Raw genomic sequence first — 24,396 nt, 5'->3', positions numbered from 1 at the left:
GGAGAGAAAAGAGAAAAGAAAGCGCGAAGGGTAGGAAGAGAGAAAGAGAAACGAGAGAAAAGGAAGTTAGAGAAAATGAAGTTAAAAAGACAGAGAGAGAGAGAAAGAGCAACAAAGGAGGAGAAAACGAGAGACACAGAGAGTGAAAGCGACAGAGAGTGGGAGAAAGGGGATGGAAAAAAGAGAGAGAGAAAAATAAATACAGGTGACTCTTTGTGTTGGCTTTGGCAACATCAAGTTAACCTATTTCAACCTGCAGCTTGTTTTTCTCTCGCGCTTCTCTGAGTGTTGTCTCGCCGGCCAGATTCAATCCCTTAGCGGCCCTGATCTGGCCCGCGGGCCGCCTCTTCGACACCCCTGCTCTAAAACCATATTGACTTTCATTCATCGATTTATGTTTATCTACAAATTGTTCTGGTCTATTATTGTAAAGCTTTTCTAATATTTTAGAGAACTGAGGAAGCAGAGACACCGGTTTATAGTTTGTAAAAACTATAGACTGGTATAAAAAAAAAAATAATAAAAAAAAACTGTTTAAAAAAAAAAAAAGAATCATCGCTATGCCCCACTATTTGAGAACCACTGATTTACGGTAATGGTTTATATTTTGTCTTGTGTCACAGACAGCAACTTTGTGCTGGGAAACGCGCAGGTGCAGTCACTCTACCCTATCGTGTACTGCTCGGACGGCTTCTGCGAGCTGACGGGTTACGCCCGGGCGGAGCTCATGCAAAAAAGTTGCGCCTGCCATTTCCTGTACGGACCCGAGACCAGCGACCGCTTCACGGCACAGATCCAAGGAGCACTGGACGACCGGCGGGAGTTCAAAACCGAACTGGTCCTGTATAAAAGAGAAGGTACGTCATGATGAACCTCCATAGAACCGGGGTCAGGAACCTATGGTCTCCTGAGTCCAGATAGTACTGAGATCAAATTTAGTTTATACAGATTGTTTCTGTGTATTAGCATTTCTGGTATGGGAACAGACAATGTAGTGAAGGATTTTATACATTTGACTATAAAGGATTTTATACGATTGAATACAAGTTACCGTAAATTCCGGACTATAGAGCGCACCTGATTATAAGCCGCACCCACCACATTTTAAGAGGAAAACCGATTTTGTACTTACACAAGCCGCACCTGTATATAAGCCGCATGCGCCCACATTAAAAAATGTAAGACAAACACAAAATTAACTCAAACCCGACTTTAAGTCCCGCGATTGAAACTGAATGTCCTTCATTAAAGTACGCAGTCCGAAAATCACAGCCGGCAAAATGAAGGGAAAATGATACGGGTACTTAAGGTTTGATGCAGACCTGCAGAGTCCGGGTCCCGTTGAAAGTAATCCAAGGAAAAAAGTGTATATTTCCAATCTCGCGGGCCAGATTAAAAGCCTTGGCAGGCCTGCTCCGGCCCGCGGGCCACATGTTTGACACCTGTGACTTAAAATAATGTTACAAGCCAGGGCAGGGAAAAAGAAAAATAACCCAATAGCGTAACATACTCACAATTTATTGGGGAGAGGAGGAATGCACGCACACTCGATCCGGGGATTCAAATCCGAAAAAGAAAAGTTGTCAAAAACCGGCCAAAAATAAAACACGATCAGACACAAGCAAATTCACAGAACCGGGCATTTAACACAGAGTTTAACCGAAGTCTTGCAGAAGTTTCACAGAAGTATCACAGACGCTCAGACAACAATCGGCTCAAAGGAACGCGTTTAAGTACTGCCAAGGAGCAATCAGTCAACGCGTCTCAGCCGGTGTCCATGGGCGGGGCCGATTGGGCGCCGTGGCAACCGCGACAGAATCCGGCACCACCCGGCTGGGACCAACTGGGCGCCATGGCAACCGTGACACATAAGCACTGTCACGATGCAATGATTCGCTAAATCGTTTTCTTAATCGTCTACCGTCACAATACTCCATTTTGTCTCGGCAAATATTCAACCAAACAAAACAAAAGCCTCATCGTGTTGCTCCTGTTTACCGTTTTGTATCAGACGAACGAGGACAATAACACCATTCCGTTCGAGCACTCGCCTCTCGTGCATTATTAACACGACTAAGCGACTCGGGGTTGGTAAGACCGTGCATGAAACAGTATCCTTAACTGCCACGCGCCATCCCCCTGAGGGGATTAGGGACGAGTAACAGGAAACGGGAACAAAAAGTATCACAGATGTATGAATAGTCCGTCCCAATTGGCATGGCAAAGTAATTGCTGCAATAATTGCTGAGTAAAAATGGAGGGAATGATTTCGGAGGTGTTGGCGACCTGGCAATGAAAACTGGACGGGAGAACCGATTTGGCATGATGCTAATACCAGAAAATGGGATTTCAACCCTTTGTTTGGTCCTTAATCACAAGGAGTCTCAAAGGGCTGTATAGAGCACAGATTATTGCAAACTACAGATTATTATAACACCATCCCCTGATCTAAAACCTACATGAGGGCAAGGAAAAACTCAAAAACCTCAAGTCAAGTCAAGCCGTGTTTATTTGTGATGCTCTTAATCGCAAGGAGCCTCAAAGGGCTGCACAGACCACAGACTATGATGACACTATCACCTGATCGAAATCCTACATGAGGGCAAGGAAAAACTCAAAAACCTCAAGTCAAGTCAAGTCATGCTTATTTGCTATGCCCTTAATCACAAAGAGTCTCAAAGGGCTGCACAGACCACAGACTATTGCAAACTACAGACTATTATGACCCCATCCCCTGATCTAAAACCTACATGAGGGCAAGGAAAAACTCAAAAACCTCAAGTCAAGTCAAGTCATGCTTATTTGCTATGCCCTTAATCACAAAGAGTCTCAAAGGGCTGCACAGATCACAGATTATTGCAAACTACAAACTATTGAGACACTATCCCCTGATCTCAGACCTACATGAGGGCAAGGGAAAACTCAAAAACCTCAAATCAAGCCAAGCCATATTTATTTGTGACACCCTTAACCACAAAGAGTCTCAAAGGGCTGCACAGACCACAGATTATTGCCAACTACAGACTATTATGACACCATCCTCTGATCTAAAACCTACATGAGGGCAAGGAAAAACTCAAAAACCTCAAGTCATGTTTATTAGTATAGCCCTTAATCACAAGGAGTCTCAAAGGGTAACACCAAAATATTCTGGGCTTGTGAATACAGAGAACTAGGCTAGTCATGGTTTCCACAAGTGCTGATGATCATGAATACACCAAAGAGGCAGATCAGAGCAGGCTGTGACGAAAACGAAACAAAAGTCAGTGGAAAATTCCCAGAATAGCAGCTTCACACCAGTCTCTTTACCCCCAATCTCATACCAAAATCCTTCCCGTAACCACTCTCCCTCGTCACTTTTAAACACTTTGTCCCCTTGGCTCTGTGCTAGTCAGTCGCTTCCCTTGTCACGTCCCAAGAGCTTTTGTCTCAGCCTTCTGTCATAAATTCATATTCATACAGGCAAAATATTATTATTTTTATCTGAAGATCTCCTGTTGGAAGCCTCACCATGTTCGTATTCTGTGTTCGATTCCTTTGCTTGCAGGGACACACTTCTGGTGTCTCCTGGACATCGTGCCCATCAAGAATGAAAAAGGCGAGGTGGTCCTCTTTCTGGTGTCACATAAAGACATCACGGACAAGAAGAAGGACCAGGATTCGGAACAAGGACCTGACACGGGTGAGAAACCGATGTTAGAATGCTGAGATCCATCAATGGGTTTTTACCAGTCGTTGGGGAGTTACTGAAAAAAACCAGTAGTAAAACAGTAGTTAGTCGAGTCTCTGCCAAGCCTCCTCTCTCGATCTTCTGCTTCACCTCTCGGCCTACGTTTTTTTCGCAAGCTGGTGTGCCGGCTCCTCCCATGGGCCCGCCAAGGAAGCCCCCTGGGCTTCACCATCTCGTAGAAAAGTCCCGATGAGTGGGGTACTCAAAACAATACCGAGCGTTATTACGTCATCAGGGCCTTTCTGCGTCTGGATGTGCTGATTATCTTATCAGCCCTATGTCCCGTTCCCGCCGTTACTGTAAACAACATTTTCCACCAGGGTGCCCTGACCTTGCCCCACAGCCCAGTCAGTGAATATCTCATCTCATCTCATCTCATTAGCCGTACCGCTCATCCTCATTAGGGTCGCGGGGGGGCTGGAGCCCATCCCAGCCATCTCCGGGCAGTGGGCAGGGGACACGCTGAACTGGTTGCCAGCCAATCGCAGGGCACACGGGGACAGACAACTCGCTCGCTCATTCACACCTAGGGACAATCTGGACCGGCCAATCGACCTGAAATGTATGTTTTTGGAACGTGGGAGTAAACCGGAGTGCCCGGAGGAAACCCACGCAAGCACGGGGAGAACATACAAACTACGCACAGGAAGGAGCTGGATTTGAACCCACGACAGGTTCTCATGACATGAACTGTGCCGCACAAGCGCTAACCACTGCGCCGCCGTGCTGCCCCTCAGTGAATATCTTTTACATTAAATGTAATTTGTATTCAATCGTATAAAATCCTTTATAGTCCAATGTATAAAATCCTTCAAGGTTAAAACTTGAGATTGTAGTAGAAAGAAGAGAAGAAGACAGTCAGGATCGGAAACTTAGGTTTTTGATAGCCCCTTCCATTGGAAGTACAGTGGGACCTTCCGATTTTCGCGGTCTGTAATGGTTAAAAAATGTTTATTATTATTATTATTATTATTTATTTATTTATTTTTTGAAGGGGCGTCGCTACTTCGCAGATTTTCACTTTTTGCTGTTTTTTTCGGCGGAAAGTCAGCGGACGCGGGATAAGGCGGCCGGCTGGATGGGACGGGGGCGCGGCGGGGGTCACTCCCGGGCGGACGTGCGCGGGACCCCGTAACTGTGTCGGTGTCGTGCGTATCGCGCCCGAAAGTACCCGCGCCGAGGGTTGGGGGCTCGCTGGCGGGAGCGACCGAACGGCACCCGCGGTGCGGCGCAAGTATAAACCCCGTCGTGAATTTGTCTCCGATCGTCACGGGCGGACGTAAAATCGCCCAGCTGTACGACTCTTGATGTGATTTGCAGCTGCGATTGGCTGGCAACCAGTTCAGGGTGTCCCCTGCCCACTGCCCAGAGATGGCTGGGATGGGCTCCAGCACCCCCGCGACCCTAAGCGGTGCAGATAATGAGATAAGATGAGATTTTTTTATTTTTTTTTGAAGGGGCGTCGCTACTTCGCAGATTTTCACTTTTAGCGGTTGTTTTGGTCCACATTAACCGGGTCTAAAAAACAATTTTTTTTTAAAAAAAAACCTTTTTTTCTCTCTTTTTTTTTTTTTTCTTTTTGAAGGTGCACCCCTACTTTACGGATTTCCACTTATCGCGGGTGGTTTTGGTCCCCATTAATCGCGATAACCGAGGTCCCACTGTACATACTTACAGGATCAACTCAAGGAAGAACAACCTCCTCCTTTTTCAGGAGGCCCTTTTATTTTGAAACACAAGAAAACTACACATCTGATTGGTTTATATGAACACAGGAAATTCATCTGATTGGTTTAGACCGGAATTTTATTATTTAAATGCAGTGTGTAATGTTGGTCGTTGGATGGCAGGTGAGTATAATAAATGAGTAATAAGGATAGTGAAACTTTATAAACACAAAGGGTCTCTGCGCCTCTCGAGGAGACTTGGAATCAAACTCTTCCAAATCTGAAACTTTGTAAACACAATGTGTTTCTGTAAGAAGAAAGGAATGTGGGAGGTTTTGGGAGGCAATGTCAAGAACCGGAAAAGGAAGAGGACCCGGATGCGTGATGTTTCTCCCACAAGGTTTATTTTAGGGGAAATGGGGCGGTCATGCACGTTAACCCAAACGCCAGTGATTCAACGATCCCGTTTATTTAGTCTTGTTTAATTTCAGGTTCCAGTTTTGTTTCCGTCTAGTTTGTCCTGTTTATTTTCGATATCCTGTTTCATTATCTATTCCGTCTGTCTCGTCCTGTTCGGTATCGACCCCATCCGTCCAATTTCAACTCGGGCAATTGGAATCGATCTTGTCGGTTGACATAAGGAGAACGCATTAGTTTAAAACGGGAAATTCCGGGCTTGTTTCTCCCGAGTGTAAATGTCAGCGAATGTTATTATTAATCGCCTCGGAATAACATTCGCTGACATTTACACTCGGGAGAAACAAGCCTGGAATTTCCCGTTTTAAGCTAATGCGTTCTCCTTGTCTGGCTTCCTGTCTTTCCACGCCAGACTGCTGCCTAACGTTCATGACTCCCCATTTCCCGTCAAATAAAAGGCTTGTGTGAGAACGTCGTGCATTTGGGTCCTGATACAGTTCCGGTTCTTGACAATTACTACTCAAATCGTTTGTTATCTGGTATTTTTCTATAACTGTAACAGAATACATTCACATGTTTTTGGTATTCTGATTACATATATGCCGTCACTTCCCAACCCCTGGGGTACAACGGTAACAAAAACAGGAGCTCCAGCTTGCCCATACACGCGGCACAGCGAGAACTGCAATAAATAAATCTCTTAATAATTGAAAACGAATGCTGGGTTTTCTCCCGCCTTTCTGCTTCTCTGGAGAATGAAGTGGATATCGTGAAACGGCGCCGGCTGAGGCTTGCGTTTTTATGGACACGTTGTACTCCTTGCATCCCAATGTGGGGGTTTTTGATCATCAAAGGCGCCCAAGACAAACCTGAAGCGACCCCGATACCCTTGTTTATTTGTAAGCCCGGACTCTGTATTCAGAGCGTTTGGGATCCCTTAAGACCGTTAAACAATTCCCTGTTTTTAAACAAATGTTTATTTTGCTTCCAGGCATGTTTTTTTTTTCTTTTTTTTTCTTTTTTCTTCTCTTTTCTCCTTCCGATTCAGAATAAATTCTTCCGTACTGGCCGTTCCACTCGAGCACCCAGACGATAAAAGGAACGTGGTCGATAAAGCTCGATGTGGTACCCATTAATATTGCAGTGCTATTCGAGTGAATGATAAATGTAGATAAAACTCGAAAATGTATTCAATGAGACAAAGAGGAAAAGAGAGAAAAGAGGGAGAAAAGTAGAAAAGAGAAAGGAGAGACAGAGAAAGAGAAAAAAAAGGAAAAAGAGAGAGAGAAAAGAGAGTAAGGGAGCAAGGAAGAGAAAGAAAGAAAAAGAGATAAAAAGAAAAATGGGGGAGAGAGAGAGAGAGAGAGAGCGAGAGGGAAAGAAAGAGAGAGAGGGGAGGGCGGTCAGAGCAAAAGGGAAAAGGAGAGAGTAACAGTGAGAAAGAAAGAGAAACAGAAAAAAAGAAAGAGATACAGAGAGCAAGAGAAAGAAAAAAAGAGAGAGAGAGGAGACAATAAGAGAGAAAAATAGTGAAGACAAAGAGAGACAGAGACTTACAGAGGAAAAAGGGAGACACAGAGAAAGAGAAAAACGAGACAACAAGAGATAAAAAGCTAGTGAGAGAGAAATAGAGAGAAAAAAATAGAAAAGAAAAAAAAGAGAGCGAAAGAGAGAAGAGTAAAAGAAAGAGAAATAGAAAAATAGAGGGAGACAAAAACAGAATGAGAGAGAAAGAGAGAGAGAGGGAGCTGTAAAATGAGAGAGAGAGGGAGAGAGAGAGATGAAAAGAGAGAGAGATAGAGAAAGACCAAAAATAAAAAAGGGAGAGAAAGAAATTTAGAAAGACAGGGAGATAAATTAAAAGAAATAAAAAGAAAAAGAAACAGAGAAAGAGAGAGTGAACGGTAGACAGAAAAGAAAGGGAGCGAGAGAGAACAAAAGAGAGAGAGAAAGAGAAAAAAGGGGGAGCAAAGGGAGAAAAAGAGAGAAAGAGAAAAGAAAAAGAGAGAATGAGGGGGAGAACAAGAGACAGAAAGAACAGAAAAACAATAAAAAGAGAAAGGAAACAGACAAAGCAAGAGTGACAAGTAGTCAGAGAAAGAAAAAGAGCAAGAGAGAAAAAGGGTGAGAGGAAAAGCTAGAGAGACCGAAAGAGAGATACAAAGAGAGAGAGAGAGACAGAGAATAAAGTAAGAGATCAGGAAGAGGAGATAAATTTAAAAATAGAAAAATAAAATGAAATTAAAAGGAAAAGGAGAAAGGAAGGGAGCGAGAGAGAACAAAAGAGAGATTGAAAAGGAAAAAAGGGGAGCAAAGGGAGAGAAAGAGAGAAAAAAAGAGAGGGAAAGGGGGAAAGAGACAAAAAGAGCAAAAAATCGATAAAAAGAGAGAAAAAGGAGAGAGAGAAAGTGGGGAGAGAGACAAAAAGAACAAAAAAATGGATAAAGAGAGCAAAGTAAGCAGAGAAAAGAGAGCAGGAAGGAGAGAGAAATTGAAAAATAAATAAGGAAAAAAAAATTAAAAGAAAAGGAAGATAAAGAGAAAATGGCAGGTACACAGCGGAAGAAAGAGCCAGATAGTAAAAAAGAATGAGAGAAAAACAGAGAGAGGAAGAAATGCAGCTAAACCGAGTACGAGTGGCGACACCGAGTGGATATATTTCAAACTGCAGCTCCTTTTTCTCTGGCACAGCGTCATTTGGCGGGCCTGCTACGGCCCCGCGGACCTCATTTTTTACCCCCCTTTTTCTCTTTTTCGCCCGCAGACGAGGAGGAGGGTCCGGAGGTGCATCAGGTGACCCGGCCGCCCGGCTTCAACGCCAACCGCCGCCGAAGCCGAGCCGTCCTCTACCACCTTTCCGGTTACCTGCAGAAACAAGACAAAACCAAACTCAAGATCAACAACGTAAGTCCCGAAAATGAAGGGAGGAAAAAAGGGTGGGCAAACTACAGCCTGTGGGCCACGAACGGCCCTAAGATTTTTCATCCGGGCTTCCACGTGAAAATGATAAAAATATTGAACTGAATTTCCTACACATTAAAAAAAATATATTACTTTGAGTTCTTTGAGTTCTGATATGAATTACCAATCCCAAGAACTCGTTGGGGTCGGCTTGACCGCATGTTCCACGCCAAGAAGAATGTTATTCCTTGGCGGCCCAAGGCGATTCATAATAACATTCGCTGACATTTACACTCGGGAGAAACAAGCCTGGAATCTCCCGTTTTAAACTAATGCGTTCTCCTTATGTCAAGCTCGACTCCAATAATCCATTTTTTACTCTTGTTTTGCCAAGCCCTGTGAATCTCCATTTTTGCCTGTGTTTTTTTTGGAGCAGACCTTTTTGCCTCGCCCCAAAACATGTAAAACAAGATGCAGGGAGAAGTTTTGGCGGGAGAGGGAGAAGCCGTTTATTTATCTTCGTCAAAAACAAGAGTTTTCATTCGTCTAAGAGACAATCGTCTTTTTATATCCTCAGACAACATCTCATATTACTTAGCACGTCCCCCTCGCACGTGTTTATCTCAAAATGCACGCTACCAGACAGAATGTTTTCGTCCTCTTTCGGTTTTCCACAGTTACACAATTTCCAAGAACCCGTTCGGGTCGGCTTGACCGCATGTTCCACGCCAAGAAGAATGCTATTCCTTGGCAGCCCAAGGCGATTCATAATAACATTCGCTGACATTTACACTCGGGAGAAACAAGCCTGGAATTTCCCATTTTAAATTCATCCTTATGTCAAGCTCGACTCCAATAATCCACAACATTTTTTGCTCTTTTTTTGCCAAGCCCTGTGAATCCCCGTTTTTGCCCGTGTTTTGCTCCTGTTTGGTTCTCGCCCCGATCTGTTCGATTTTGACCACTTCCTCGTTCCGATCAATCTACTTCCGCGACCAACGATCCCTGGATCGAGTGTGCGTCATTCCTCTTCTCGCCTATAAACTGTGAGTAACGTTACGCGATTGGGTTCTGCTTCCTCTTTTCCTGTTCTGGTTTGTGACAGTAGTTTACAATAGTCTGTGGTCTGTGCAGCCCTTTGAGACTCCTTGTGATAAAGGGCATCACAAATAAACATGACTTGACTTGACTTCTACTTTAGTCATATATTTTTGAAGTAAGAGTACTTTTACTCGAGTACACACCCGCCTTATTCTAACTACCTGTAATTTGAATCTCTTTTTCTGTAACCGCCAAGGAATACAATTACGTTTATTTCCAGTATTACGTGACGCCATTGCGTGTATTCCGTTACCCGAGGAATTTTTTCGGTACACGGTTGTCAAGACAACTGCAAGTCTGTAACTTCTCCCTGGCACCCTTAGCGCAAGCTAATGAGATTTAAGGCAGGGAGCTACATCGAAAATCCGACATTTACAAAGAAAGGAGAACTCGAAAAATGTCAGTGTGTGTTGTGTCCCCTGAAATGTCCCCAAAATAAATGAATTAAATATATTATATACATCTAGCGAAAGTATTGGCCCTCCAGAAACCTTTTGTAATTTTCTCAAATTTCAGGCTTTGAACTTATACATAGGAAATTCCATATATTTTCTAACAATCAACAACACGTGAGACACAATCATGAAGTGGAACCAAATTATTTTAACAAAAAAGTAGGTGTTGCAAAAATATCGGCCCCCTGCTCAGCCGACTGACTCCAGAAGTTCTCTGATGACTCCTGAATGATCCAATATTGATCTAAATGCGCATTGAGTGCATTAAGGCTCATTGCAAATGCCCCTGCTCTGTGATGGATTCCGAGGTATGTGAAAGGAGACACTGGAGAACAGACAGCATGATGAAGACCAAAGAACACAACAGGCAGGTCCGGGATGAAGTTATGGAAAAATTCAAAGCAGGAACGGGATTCAAGAAGATTTGGTAACATATACACATCACCAAGAGATAACCATACGACGATTAGTCATATATTACATAAATCAGCCCCTAATTGTAGTGTAGCAAGAAGAAATCCATTCCTGAGAAAATACCATAAAAAAATCCTGTTTGGCAATTGCAAGAGGCCACATGGGATACACAAATAACATGTGGAGCAAGGTTTTGTGGTCAGATGAGACCAAAATGGATATTTTAGGGCTTAATGGAGAGCGGTACGTAACTCTGAAAACACCAACCTTACTGTCAAACCTGATGGTGACAGTATCATGCTCTTGGGTTGTTTTTGTTCAGCAGGGACTGGGAAGATTGAGAGTTGATGGGAAGATGGATGGAGCCAAATGCTGGCAAGAAAACTGTTGAAGTCTCAAAGAGACCTGAGAATGGGGTGCAGGTTCACCTTCCAAGAGGACAACGAACCCAAACATAGAGCAAAATCTAGAATCGGATGGCTTTAATCTAACAAGATAAAGGTGTTAGAAGGGCCAAGCCAAAGTACAGACCTCAATCCTGTAGAGTGTCACGGTTGCCACGGTTCCCAATCGGTCCCCGTCGTGTGGCGCCAGGTTCTGTCACGGTTGCCACGGCCCCAATTGGCCCCGCCCATGGACACCAGCTGAAACGCGTTGACAGATTGCTCCCTGACAATTTAAACGCTGTCTTGTGAGTCGCCTTTTGTCGGAGCGTCTGCGAAACTCTGTTTTGACACGTCAAGCCCTGTAAATCCCAGTTTTTGCCTGTGTTTTGCTCCTGTTTTGTTCTCACCCCGATCTGTTTGATTTTGACCACTTCAGCGACCAACGATCCCCAGATCGAGTGTGCGCTCATTCCTCTTCTCCCCAATAAACCGTGAGTAACGTTACGCGATTGGGTTCCACTTCCTGTTTCCTGTTCTGGTTTGTGATATAGAGAATTCGTGTAAAGATCTGAAAAATTCTGGGCAAAAACCATCACCATTTAATCTCAAAGCACTTGAGCTGTTTTGCAAAGAAGAATGGGCAAATATTTATCTTTCAAGATGTGCAAAAAACATCGTCAAAAAGCCTTGCGGCTGCGATCGCATCAAAAGGCGGTTGTACAAAGTTCTAACTCAAAGGGGGCCAATATTTTTGCAACACCTACTTTTGAATTTCGAAATTCGTTAGCACGATATAAAATGTTGAATACATTTGGTTTCTTTTCACAATTGTTGTTGAGTTTTGTCGTTTGAAGCGTGAACTATTGCAACATATCTATGTCATGATTACTGATGCGGGGCACCTGATTGGCTGCTGGCCACTTTTTAAACCCCTGTCTTCCTGTCACCCATTGTCAGTCCGTCTGCGAACCTCAGCTCCACGCTAGGCAAGCCCTCTCGACTCCTTACTCATTCCTGCCCTGTTTCCCGTCTGATTCCCGGTGCCGAACTTTTTCCGAACCCGTTTACGTTTTTGCTCCTCCGTCCCGGCCATCGACTTGTTTTTTCCTCGCTCTGCCTTCGCTCGACACAGAAGTAACACTTCTAAGCGGTCTCCTACCCGTGACTGACAATCTCTGGATAGTGGGTGCGAGTCCTTTCCTCCTTCTAAATAAAGTTGAATAAACAAACGCAATTGGGTCCTGTCTCTGTTTCTGGTCCGTGACAGTCTATTAGTTCTTTGAGGGGTGCAATACTTTTGCAAAGCCTCAAACTGTTGCCTTGATGGTGTTAGGAAATAAATATTAGAATGCACCGTTTCTCCCTCTCGATCTTCTGAAGTTCTCCCGGCCCACAAGCTGGTGGTGCCGGCTCCTCCCATGGGCACGCCCGGAAAGCCCCCCACGTGGCCTCCACCATCCCGGAGAAGAGCGTCACTCTGTCTGTCCTTGTGCGTCTGGCCTTTTCCGTCAGAGTCCCGTTATCAAAATTTAATTTCTTAAACAAATTAACTAAGTGAACTCCATCGAATTAGCCGAATTCGTGTCGCTCGAGTCTCCGTCAAGCCTCCTCTCTCGATTCTCCCTCTCGATCTTCTGAAGTTCTCCCGGCCCACAAACTGGTGGTGCCGGCTCCTCCCATGGGCATGCCCGGAAAGCCCCCCACGTGGCCTCCACCATCCCGGAGAAGAGCGTCGCTCTGTCTGTCCTTGTGCGTCTGGCCTTTTCCGTCAGAGTCCCGTTATCAAAATGTAATTTCTTAAACAAATGAACTAAGTGAACTCCATCGAATTAGCCGAATTCGTGTCGCTCGAGTCTTCGTCAAGCCTTCTCTCTCGATTCTCCTCGAGCTTCTCCCAGTTCTTCTCTCGACCCACGTCTCTCCGCCAGCTGGTCTGCCGGCTCCTCCCATGGGCGAGCCAGGAACTCGATGTCTGGACCCCGAGCGTTCCTGCAAAGGCCCCTCTTGCATCCGGAAGCGCTGATTATCATATAAGCCCTTTGTCCCAGTTCCTGCTGTTTTCTGAAAACATCATCCTCCACTAGGTTGCAATGACCTGCCCCACAGCCAGTGAATATCTTTTGCATCTAAATGTAATTTGTATTCGATCGTACAAAATCCTTTATAGTCAAATGTATAAAAGGCCCCCAGGCAGCGAATTTTCGACCCCACCTCCGCTAATACAGTTGTTCATCCTATCTCATTGTGATCCAACCCCCTGCAGAACATGTTCGGGGAGAAGCCCCCGATCCCGGAGTACAAGGTGGCGGCCATCCAGAAGTCCCGCTTCATCCTGCTCCACTACGGGACCTTCAAGGCCGGCTGGGATTGGCTGATCCTGCTCGCTACTTTCTACGTTGCCGTCACCGTCCCCTATAACGTTTGCTTCACGGTGGTGGGGGGCCGGGACGAAGGAGGGACCCCCAGGAGCCCCCCCAGCGTCAGTGACATCCTGGTGGAGATCCTGTTCATGCTAGGTGAGACACAACTCCAAAGACGGTAACACGGGGGGTAAAGAACCTGTGGCTGTTTTTATGAGTACCTTGATTTCCGGAATAAAAGTCGCTCCTGAATATAAGCCGCACCAGCTAGGAAATTCATACTTAAGAAGAGAAAAACGAAAATAAGCCGCACATGGAGTATAAGTCGGATTTTTGGTGGGACATGTATTTGAGATCTGGACTAAAAGTCGCTCCTGAATATAAGCCGCAGCAGCTAGGAAATTCACAATTAAGAAGGGGAAAACGCATGTAAGCCGCACATCGAGTATAAGTCGAATTTTGGTGGGACATGTATTTGAGATCGGGACTAAAAGTCGCTCCTGAATATAAGCCGCAGCAGCTAGGAAATTCACAATTAAGAAGGGGAAAACGCATGTAAGCCGCACATCGAGTATAAGTCGAATTTTGGTGGGACATGTATTTGAGATCCGGACTAAAAGTCGCTCCTGAATACAAGCCGCACCAGCTAGGAAATTCATACTTAAGAAGGGAAAAACAAATATAAGCCGCACATGGAGTATAGGTCGCATTTTTGGTGGGACATATATTTGAGATCCGGACTAAAATTCGCTCCTGAGTATAAGCCGCACCAAATAGGAAATTCACAATTAAGAAGGGGAAAACGTATATAAGCCGCACATGGAGTATACGTCGCATTTTGGTGGTACATGTATTTGAGATCCGGACTAAAAGTCGCTCCTGAATATAAGCCGTTCCAGCTAGGAAATTCACAATTAAGAAGGGGAAAACGTATATAAGCCACACATGGAGTATACGTCGCATTTTGGTGGGACATGTATTTGAGATCCGGACTAAAAGTCGTTCCTGAATATAAGCCGCACCAGCTAGGATATTCACAATTACGAAGGGGAAAACGTATATAAGCCGCACATGGAGTATACGTCGCATTTTGGTGGGACATGTATTTGAGATCCGGACCAAAAGTCGCTCCTGAATATAAGCCGCACCAGTTAGGAAATTCATACGTAAGAAGGGGGAAACGTATACAAGCCGCACATGGAGTATAAGTCGCTTTTTTGGTGGGACATGTATTTGAGATCCGGACTAAAAGTCGCTCCTGAATATAAGCCGCACCAGCTAGGATGTTCACAATTAAGAAGGGGAAAACCTATACAAGCCGCACATGGAGTATAAGTCGCATTTTGGTGGGACATGTATTTGAGATCCGGACTAAAAGTCGCTCCTGAATATAAGCCGCACCAGCTAGGGAATTCATACTTAAGAAGGGGAAAAAACGTATATAAGCCGCACATGGAGTATGAGTCGCATTTTGGTGGGACATGTATTTAAGATCCGGACTAAAAGGCGCTCCTGAATATAAGCCGCACCAGCTTGAAAATTCATACTTAAGAAGGGAAAAACAAAAAAAGCCGCACATGGAGTATAAGTCGCATTTTGGTGGGACATGTATTTGAGATCCGTACTAAAAGTCACTCCTGAATATAAGCCGCACCAGCTAGGATATTCACAATTAAGAAGAGGAAAACGTATATAAGCCGCACATGGAGTATATGTCGCATTTTGGTGGGACATGTATTTGAGATCCGGACTAAAAGTCGCTCCTGAATACAAGCCTCACCAAATAGGAAATTCACAATTAAGAAGGGAAAAACGTATATAAGCCGCACATGGAGTATACGTCGCATTTTGGTGGGACATGTGTTTGAGATCCGGACTAAAAGTCGCTCCTGAATATAAGCTGCACCAGCTAGGAAATTCACAATTAAGAAGGGGAAAACGCATGTAAGCCGCACATGGAGTATAAGTCCTATTTTGGTAGGAAATGTATTTGAGATCCGGACTAAAAGTCGCTCCTGAATATAAGCCGCACGAGCTAGGAAATTCATACTTATGCGGCTCTTTGCCTCATCATATTTTCTATATACTGTGGCTCTTAAAACACACTTGAATCCATCAGAGTTAATAACAATAAATAATATTTTGAAATTAATTTGGCAGATTTGTTTTTTTATGCTGCTTCGGACACTCGTCTAATGCCGGTCAGTACGTGGTGTGGCTCTTTGACCCTCACGGTTAAAAATGTTGGCTCTTTGTGTCAAACTTGTTCGCCACCCCTGCGCTAAGGGATTGAATCCGGCCCGCGAGACAACCCTCAGAGAAACGCAATACTGCCCTCACAGTCACTTTCCTTTTTTTATTTACAGTCCCAATATGAGAAACAGGGTAGGCTAAAATTCAAGGCAAAGGTGGCAAATTAACTGTCAGTCCACATATTATTCATGCAGTGTCAGTAAAAATGGGATCAGGGGCCGGATTTTGGACCTAGCTGCACTAAATATTACACACTGCCCCTTTACTCCTTCACACGACGGACCCGCCTTTAAAGTTTCCGGCTGCGAAGAAATCTTTGTAATGAGCGATTTGGAGCAGAGAGGATGAAAATGAGTCATTTGTTGTTGAACATTAAGTCCGATGGCCGGAGTCATTTCCTGAGAAAACGAACGGCCTTTTTATCTGATGGAAATGTAAACCAACGCCCATAGGAGGAAATTTGTATTTAATGCGAGAAGACGGTAGCACTCAATCAAGAGGCACTTCCCACCCACCGGTGATGCCCAGTGACGTTCGTGTCTGGTGAGGCACAGTCCGATTTTTTTTAGCGGGCCAATTATAGGCATTGATATTTGGGGATTTGGCAGATATCGGTATCAGCATTTTTTTATTTATTCAACAAGCCGATTGAATGTATTTAAAACTGGGTTATTTAGGCTCAGATGCAGCCTAGCTTCTACGACTTTTGCCCTCTCATCTTGGAAACTACCTTCTGCTTCTGCTTCTGACAGCAGCAGCTCTGCTAATTTGTCCCGACGTGTATTTGTTTCTCAACTACTTTCTCTCTCTTTTGCTCTCATTCTTTTTCTTGCTCATTCTTTTTCTCTTTTTCTTTTTCTCGTTTTTTCTTTTTTATCATTTCTATTTATTCTCTCTTTTACTCCTTCTTTCTCTCCCTCTTCCTCTCTCTCTCTCCCTTTATCTCTGTCTTTATTTCCTTTTGTTTGATTTCTCTTTTTCTCTCTATTTTACCTTTCTTTAATCCTCTCTATTTATTTGTTTGTATTTCTCTCTCTTCTGTCATCTTTCTTCCTCTCTTTGTCCTTTTTTCTCTCTTCTCTCTCTCTTTATCTTGATCTCTGTCTCACTATTTCTCCTTTCTTTCTCCCTCTCTCTATTTATCTCTCTATTGCTCTCTTCCTTTCTATTTCCCACTTTCTTTTACTCTTTTTTTGTCCATCTTTCACGTTTTTTTTCTATATTTTTCGCTCTTTCCCTCTCTCTGTCGCTCATTTCTCTTTCTATTTCTCTTGCGGCCTTTTTTTCTATTCTCTTATGCTTTCTCCTTTTCTTCCTCTCTTGCTCTCTTTCTCTCCCTCTTTCCCTCTGTCTCTTGCCCTCTTTCCTCTTTCTTTCTCTCATTTTCATTCTCTTCTTTCCTTTCTTTCATTCACTCTCCATTTCCCTCCCTCTATCTCTTGTTTTTCTTTCTTTCTTTCTGTCTTTCTTTCTTTTTTCTTTCTTTCTTTCTGTTTTTCTTTCCTTATTCTTTCTTTCTTTCTTTCTTTCTTCCTTCCTTTCTTCCTTTCTTTCTTTCTTTTTTCTTTCTTTCTTTCTTTCTTTCTTTCTTTCTTTCTTTCTTTCTTTCTTTCTTTCTTTCTTTCTTTGTTTCTTTCTTTCTTTCTTTCTTTCTTCAATGACGATAAAACGCGTTTCCCTCCCACGCAGACATCCTGCTGAACTTCCGAACGACCTTCGTGAGCACCTCGGGTCAGGTGGTGTACGACGCCCGCTCTATTTGCGTCCATTACGTCACCACTTGGCTTTTCGTGGACCTGATCGCCGCCCTGCCCTTCGACCTCCTCTACGCCTTCAACGTCAGCGTGGTGAGAACTGTCTCCGAAAAATGAGAGTATATTTTTGTTACTTTGTAAAATAACAACTTATCATGTAATAACTATGTTGTTACTATGTTATTGCCAGGATAATTATCAGAGGTGGGGTTAAATAGACTCAGTCAACCGCTAAAATGATCGTTTTAGTAGAAGATCACAATGACCCGACACTGATGAGCTATTTTCAGAACACGTCCGTGGACACCTCAGCAGTCCCACTAGTCATGTCAAGTCAGGTTTATTTGTTTGGCCCTTAATCACAAAGAGTCTCAAAGAGTTGCACAGAACAAAGACTATTGCAAACTACAGACTATTATGACACCATCCCCTGATCTAAACCCTACATAAGGGCACGGAAAAACTCAAAAACCTTAAGTCAAGGTATGTTTATTTGTTTGGCCCCTTATCACAAGTCTCAAAGGGCTGCATGGACTATTATGCCACCATGGATTTTTCTTTTTAGTTTATCTCTCTCACAGTGCACCTACGATGAAAATTTCAGACCCCTTCGTGATTTCTAAGCAATCAATGCTAAATACTGGTTATTTCCAGATAAATGGTTATCTAGAGTGCAAATACAGATTACATGCTATGACAAACAGGTCCACTTCATTTCAGAGATAGATAGATAGATAGATAGATAGATAGATAGATAGATAGATAGATAGATAGATAGATAGATAGATAGATAGATAGATAGATAGATAGATAGATAGATAGATAGATAGATAGATAGATAGATAGATAGATAGATAGATAGATAGATAGATAGATAGATAGATAGATAGATAGATAGATGTCTATATAGATGTCTAGATAGATGTCTAGAGAGATGTCTAGATAGATAGATAGATAGATAGATAGATAGATAGATAGATAGATAGATAGATAGATAGATAGATAGATAGATAGATAGATAGATAGATAGATAGATAGATAGATAGATAGATAGATAGATAGATAGATAGATAGGTAGATGGATAATTAGATAGATGTCCAGATAGATAGATAGATGTCTGGATAGGTAGATAGATGTCTAGATTTCATGTCGAGATGGATGTCTAGATAGATGTCTAGAGAGATGTCTAGATTGATGTCTAGATAGATGTCTATGTTGATAGATGTCTAGATAGATGTCTCGATAGATGTCTAGATAGATGTCTAGATAGATCTCTAGGTAGATGCCTAGATGTCTAGATTGATGTCTAGATGTCTAGATAGATGTCTAGGTAGATGTCTAGATAGACGTCTAGTTGATGTCTAGATTGATGTCTAGATTGATGTCTAGATTTCATGTCTAGTTTGGTGTCTAGATTTCATGTCTAGATGGATGTCTAGATAGATGCCTAGATGTCTAGACAGATGGCTAGATGTCTAGATGGATGTCTAGATAGATAGATGTCTAGATAGATAGATAGATAGATAGATAGATAGATAGATAGATAGATAGATAGATAGATAGATAGATAGATAGATAGATAGATAGATAGATAGATAGATAGATAGATAGATAGATAGATAGATAGATAGATAGATAGATAGATAGATAGATAGATAGATAGATAGATAGATAGATAGATAGATAGATAGATAGATAGATAGATAGATCTTTAGTTAGATCTAGATAGATAGATAGATAGATAGATAGATAGATAAATAGAGAGAGAGAGAGAGAGAGAGAGAGAGAGAGAGAGAGAGAGAGAGAGAGAGAGAGAGAGAGAGAGAGAGAGAGACAGATACAGAGAGAGATAGATGTCTCGATCGATAGATGGATAGATAGATAGTTCAGTGCAAATTTGAACTTCGGGAAGAAGCTGTCTCTGAGTCTATTTGTTTTGGCTCAAATGGATCGGTAAAGCAAACAACTAACCGCTACAAATATTCTCAGTCCTTAAAAGGATTATTTCTGCGATTTATTTGGTACGTTTTTCCAATATTTTTCTTTGCGAAGCTTGATGCTCGAGTAAAAAAAGCCAGTATTATTAAGCAACACTGGTGATCTATAGTTTGTATTGCCTGAAAAGCGCTTTAGGAAACAATGGAATTTGTGTCCTCCGCAGTATTTCGGAGTCCACCTGTTGAAGACGGTTCGTCTGCTTCGTTTGCTTCGACTGCTTCAAAAATTGGAGCGCTATTCTCAGTACAGCGCTGTGGTCCTCACCCTCCTCATGTCCATGTTCGCTTTGCTGGCCCACTGGATGGCTTGCGTCTGGTACTTCATCGGACGCAGGGAGATCGAGAGTCCGGGATCCTGGGATATTGGTCAGTAGTACTCTTGTTTCTTCTATTATTGTAGTAGAATCGGTTAAATTTGCTTTCGGTATAAGGGAGGGATCTCAAACTTAGTCCGGATTCCAGACTCTGTGTTCTCAGACAGGTCAAGGTTCTGCCAAACTGTCCTAACTTCTCGGGTTGCCTACCAGAATTGGCCGGATCCAGACTATGTGTTCTCAGACAGGTCGGGGTCCTGCCAAAAGGTCCTAACCCCTTGAGGTGTCCTATAAGCATTGGCCGGATCCAGACTCTGTGTTCTCAGACAGGTCGGGGTTCTGCCAAAACGTCCTAACTTCTCGAGGCGTCCTACCATAATTGGCCGGATACAGACTATGTGTTCTCAGACAGGACGGGGTTCTGCCAAACCGTCCTAACTTCTCGAGGTGTCCTACCAGAATTGGCCAGATCGAGACTCTGTGTTCTCAGACAGGTCAAGGTTCTGCCAAACCGTCCTAACTTCTCGAGGCGTCCAACCAGAATTGGCCGGATCCAGACTCTGTGTTCTCAGACAGGTCGGGGTTTTGTCAAAACGTCCTAACTTCTCGAGGCGTCCAACCAGAATTGGCCGGATACAGACTATGTGTTCTCAGACAGGACGGGGTTCTGCCAAACCGTCCTAACTTCTCGAGGTGTCCTACCAGAATTGGCCGGATCGAGACTCTGTGTTCTCAGACAGGTCAGGGTTCTGCCAAAACCTCTTAAGTTCTCGAGTTGCCTACCAGTATTGGCCGGATCATGACTCTGTGTTCTCAGACAGGTCAAGGTTCGGCCAAAACGTCCTAACTTCTCGAGGCATCCAAGCATAATTGGCCGGATCCAGACTTTGTGTTCTCATACAGGTCAAGGTTCTGCCAAACCGTCCTCACTTCTCGAGTTGCCTACCAGAATTGGCCGGATCCAGACTCTGTGTTCTCAGACAGGTCGGGTTCCTGCCAAAACGTCCTAACTTCTAGAGGCGTCCAACCATAATTGGCCGGATCCAGACTCTGTGTTCTCATACAGGTCGAGGTTCTGCCAAACCGTCCTAACTTCTCAGGGTGTCCTACCAGAAATTTTTGACATACAAAGTACTACAGCGCTCTTTTAGCTTTTTTGTCGATTTTTATACGACAAAACAGCAGTCCTAGAAATCAAATGGACTGAACCATTTCAAAGCAGTGGGGTATTTTCGACACAGTGTTTATTTTCAATTCCCTCTACGGCTGCTAGAGGGCAGTATTGGAATTTTTTAGCGTGGTGAGTCGTTTCAGATGTAAAACTGCGTTCACTCAACCTACCCGCTTGCATCTACATCATTAGCCAATTCTCGAAGTTTGTTTGTTTTTCGAGGCGTTGTATTGGCGAACAGGAAACCGCAACTTTGGGTTTCTGTTTGCCACTATTTGCGCGTTTTTGAGTTATCAGCCAATTCTCGAAGTTTATTTGTTTTTCGAGGCGTTGTATAGGCGAACAGGAAACCGCAACTTTGGGTTTCTGTTATCCGCTGTTTGCGCATTTTTGTATCATCAGCAAACTCTCGAAGTTTGTTTGTTTTTCGAGACATTGTATTGGCGAACAGGAAACCGCAACTTTGGGTTTCTGTTTGCCACTATTTGCGCGTTTTTGAGTTATCAGCCAATTCTTGAAGTTTATTTGTTTTTCGAGGCGTTGTATAGGCGAACAGGAAACCGCAACTTCGGGTTTCTGTTTGCCATTGCGCATTTTTGAGTTATCAGCCAATTCTCAAGGTTTCAGTTCCCACCCTGGTCTCGTGGTATCTTGACATCCGGCTAAACTTCGATTGGAGTTCCTGACATTAGTTTGAACTTTTAGTTTTCTTTGAAAACATCCATTTATAATAAAAGCCGATATGTTTCATGTACAATAGGTGTAAATAGAATCCATGTTTGAGTCTGAATTGTATGGAGAGTTCCCTAACCCAAGTGAATCCAGAGCGAACTGTTCATAGCATTGCACCAGTGTCCAGCAATCTTCCCTGGAATTTCCCTTAGGGGTCTGAGCGTTCACACAAAGTCGGTGAGCAATGCTTGAAACAACAGTGAGCAACGGTAATCCCAAGTGTGGCAACTAAGTCATTATCAAACATGTCCAAAACTCGACATCAAGTTACATTTTGCTGAGTTTGCGGCAATGCAAAATGATTTTTCACTTTTGAATGAATTGACTCATGTACTATTGCGTACAAACATCATTTATTTTTACATTTCTATTTCTTTTATTCCGTTACTTGATATCATTGGAAATGATTTGAATGCAACACAAACTTTTTCTTCTTTTTTCTGTGTTTTTTTCTACTTTTTGTAAAAATTCTTTTAAAAAAAGTCTCATTGTGTTTATTTTTTCCGAGCTGTTACTTTTTTCTTTTTGTTCTCTATTTACTTTTTTCCTACATTTCTTTCTCTTCTTTTTTTCTGGCTTTTTTCTAAATTTTTCCTTCTTTTTTTCTCTTCCTTTGTTTCTTTTTTTCTCAGCTTTTCACTACTTTTTCATTTTGGTATTTTTTTTCTTTTTTGTTCTCTATTTTTTTCCTACATTTCTTTCTCTTCTTTTTTCTGGCTTTTTTCTAAATTTTTCCTTTTTTTCTCTTCCTTTGTTTCTTTTTTTTCTGAGGTTTTCACTACTTTTTCATTTTGTTTTTTTTTTTCTTTTTTGTTCTCTATTTTTTTCCTACATTTCTTTCTCTTCTATTTTTCTGGCTTTTTTCTAAATTTTTCCTTCTTTTTTTCTCTTCCTTGGTTTCTTTTTTTCTCAGATTTTCACTACTTTTTCATTTTGGTATTTTTTTTTCTTTTTTGTTCTCTATTTTTTTCCTACATTTCTTTCTCTTCTTTTTTTCTGGCTTTTTTCTAATTTTTTCCTTCTTTTTTTCTCTTCCTTTGTTTCTTTTTTTCTGAGGTTTTCACTACTTTTTCATTTTGGTTTTTTTTTTTCTTTTTTGTTCTCTATTTTTTTCCTACATTTCTTTCTCTTCTATTTTTCTGGCTTTTTTCTAATTTTTTCCTTCTTTTTTTCTCTTCCTTTGTTTCTTTTTTTCCCAGCTTTTCACTACTTTTTCATTTTGGTATTTTTTTTTCTTTTTTGTTCTATTCCCCCCTTCCTTTAAGTCATTTTGTGCATACTTTTACATCATATTTGGTCATGTTCGGATGAAAGAAGCAAAAACAACCCGAAGAGCCGTTTAGGACCCGAAAGAGCCGGTTCTCTTTTAGTGAGCCGAGCCGAAGAAGCCGGTTCTCAAAAAACTCTACTGACTTTACTCAACTTCGTTCTACTTCGACTCGACTTCAAAATACGGCATTTAGGACACAACGTCGGGGGAACCCGTGTATTTTGACCTTCATGCACTGTCACTTTGACTTAAGTCGCTTCTTAATGAGTCATTTTGAGCCCTGATTTTTGTGCGCTGGCTAGATTTAGAGGGAACACTGGTGTAATCACGGCAGAGCTGTGGTCGTAGTGGAAGGAGGCGGAGGGTTTTTTCTATTTCGGGGACAAAGAACGGGATGAAGGTGCCCATTAAGATGAATAGCGCTCTTTACTGGCCCGAGGCTTAAATAGCAGCTAGCGACGGAAGGTCCTCGGGAGTCATGGGTTGCTGAATATTAGCAGATGGAAGTGATACCAATGCCAAGCGTGTTAAATGGAAAAAAATGACCTGGTGTTTTTTTTATCATATTTAAGCCTATCCTGTCCTTTATTAAGAAAAAATTGGTGGGGCACCCCCTAAAAAAAGACGAGTTACGCCCCTGGATAGTCGGTAGAAACATATATACAACGCTTATGATTCTGTCCCTGTCCTGGTCTTGTGTGCTGTCTAAAGCATAAGTGTCAAACAGGCGGCCGGTGGGCCGGATCGGGCCCGCTCAGGGATTGAATACGGCCCGCGAGACAACACTCAGAGAAGCGCAAGAGAAAAACGAGCTGCAGGTTGAATTATGTCAACTTGATGTTGCCAAAGCCAGATGCCTCGGACAAAGACACTGTACTTGTATTTCTTTCTCTCTCCCTCTCTCTCTCTTTCTTTTCCATCCCTTTTCTCCCACTCTGTCTATTTCACTCTCTGTGTCTATATTTTTCTCTTCCTTTGTTGCTCTTTGTCTCTTTCTCTCTCTGTGTCTTTTAACCTCTTTTGCTCTAACTTCCTTTTTTCGTTTTCTTTCTTTTCTCTTTCTCTCTTCCTACCCTTCGCGCTTTCTTTTCTTTTTTCTCTCCTTCTGTCTTTCTATTTCTCTTTGGATTTCTTTCTTGCTCTCCCTTTCTTTTCCCCCTCTCTCACGACTTTTTATCTTTTGATTCTCACGCTCTCTCCCTCTCTCTTTTTTTCTTTCTTGGTCCCGCCTTCTCTCCTTTCCCTCCTTCTTTCTCTCTTTTTTTTTTCTACCCCTTTTCTCCCACTCTGTCTCTGTCCCTTTCACTCTCTGTGTCTCTCTTTTTCTCTTCCTTTGTTGCTCTTTGTTTCTTTCTCTCTGTGTGTCTTTTAACCTCTTTTGCTCTACATTCCTTTTTTCCTTTTCTTTCTTTTCTCTTTCTCTCTTCCTACGCTTTGCGCTTTCTTTTCTTTTTTCTCTCCTTCTGTCTTTGT

The 24,396-nt window shown here is 42.7% G+C and overlaps 1 protein-coding gene across 1 annotated transcript in view; it reads left to right on the top strand.

Moving 5' to 3' along the window:
• kcnh3 (potassium voltage-gated channel, subfamily H (eag-related), member 3) overlaps positions 1-24,396 on the top strand; it is a 201,964-nt gene that overhangs the window by 105,590 nt on the left and 71,978 nt on the right. The window contains exons 2-7 of the mRNA XM_088353442.1: positions 624-857; positions 3,548-3,682; positions 8,579-8,718; positions 13,335-13,587; positions 17,374-17,531; positions 19,601-19,802. Of these exons, the coding sequence (XP_088209568.1) occupies positions 624-857; positions 3,548-3,682; positions 8,579-8,718; positions 13,335-13,587; positions 17,374-17,531; positions 19,601-19,802 (1,122 nt within the window). The remainder of the gene's footprint in view (positions 1-623; positions 858-3,547; positions 3,683-8,578; positions 8,719-13,334; positions 13,588-17,373; positions 17,532-19,600; positions 19,803-24,396) is intronic.

Source organism: Urocampus carinirostris, chromosome 14, assembly GCF_059441175.1.
Source record: "Urocampus carinirostris isolate Australia breed hairy pipefish chromosome 14, RoL_Ucar_1.0, whole genome shotgun sequence".
Taxonomy (NCBI): domain Eukaryota; kingdom Metazoa; phylum Chordata; class Actinopteri; order Syngnathiformes; family Syngnathidae; genus Urocampus; species Urocampus carinirostris.
Note: the sequence above shows the minus strand (reverse complement) of the source record. Positions and strands in the feature narration are given on the sequence as shown.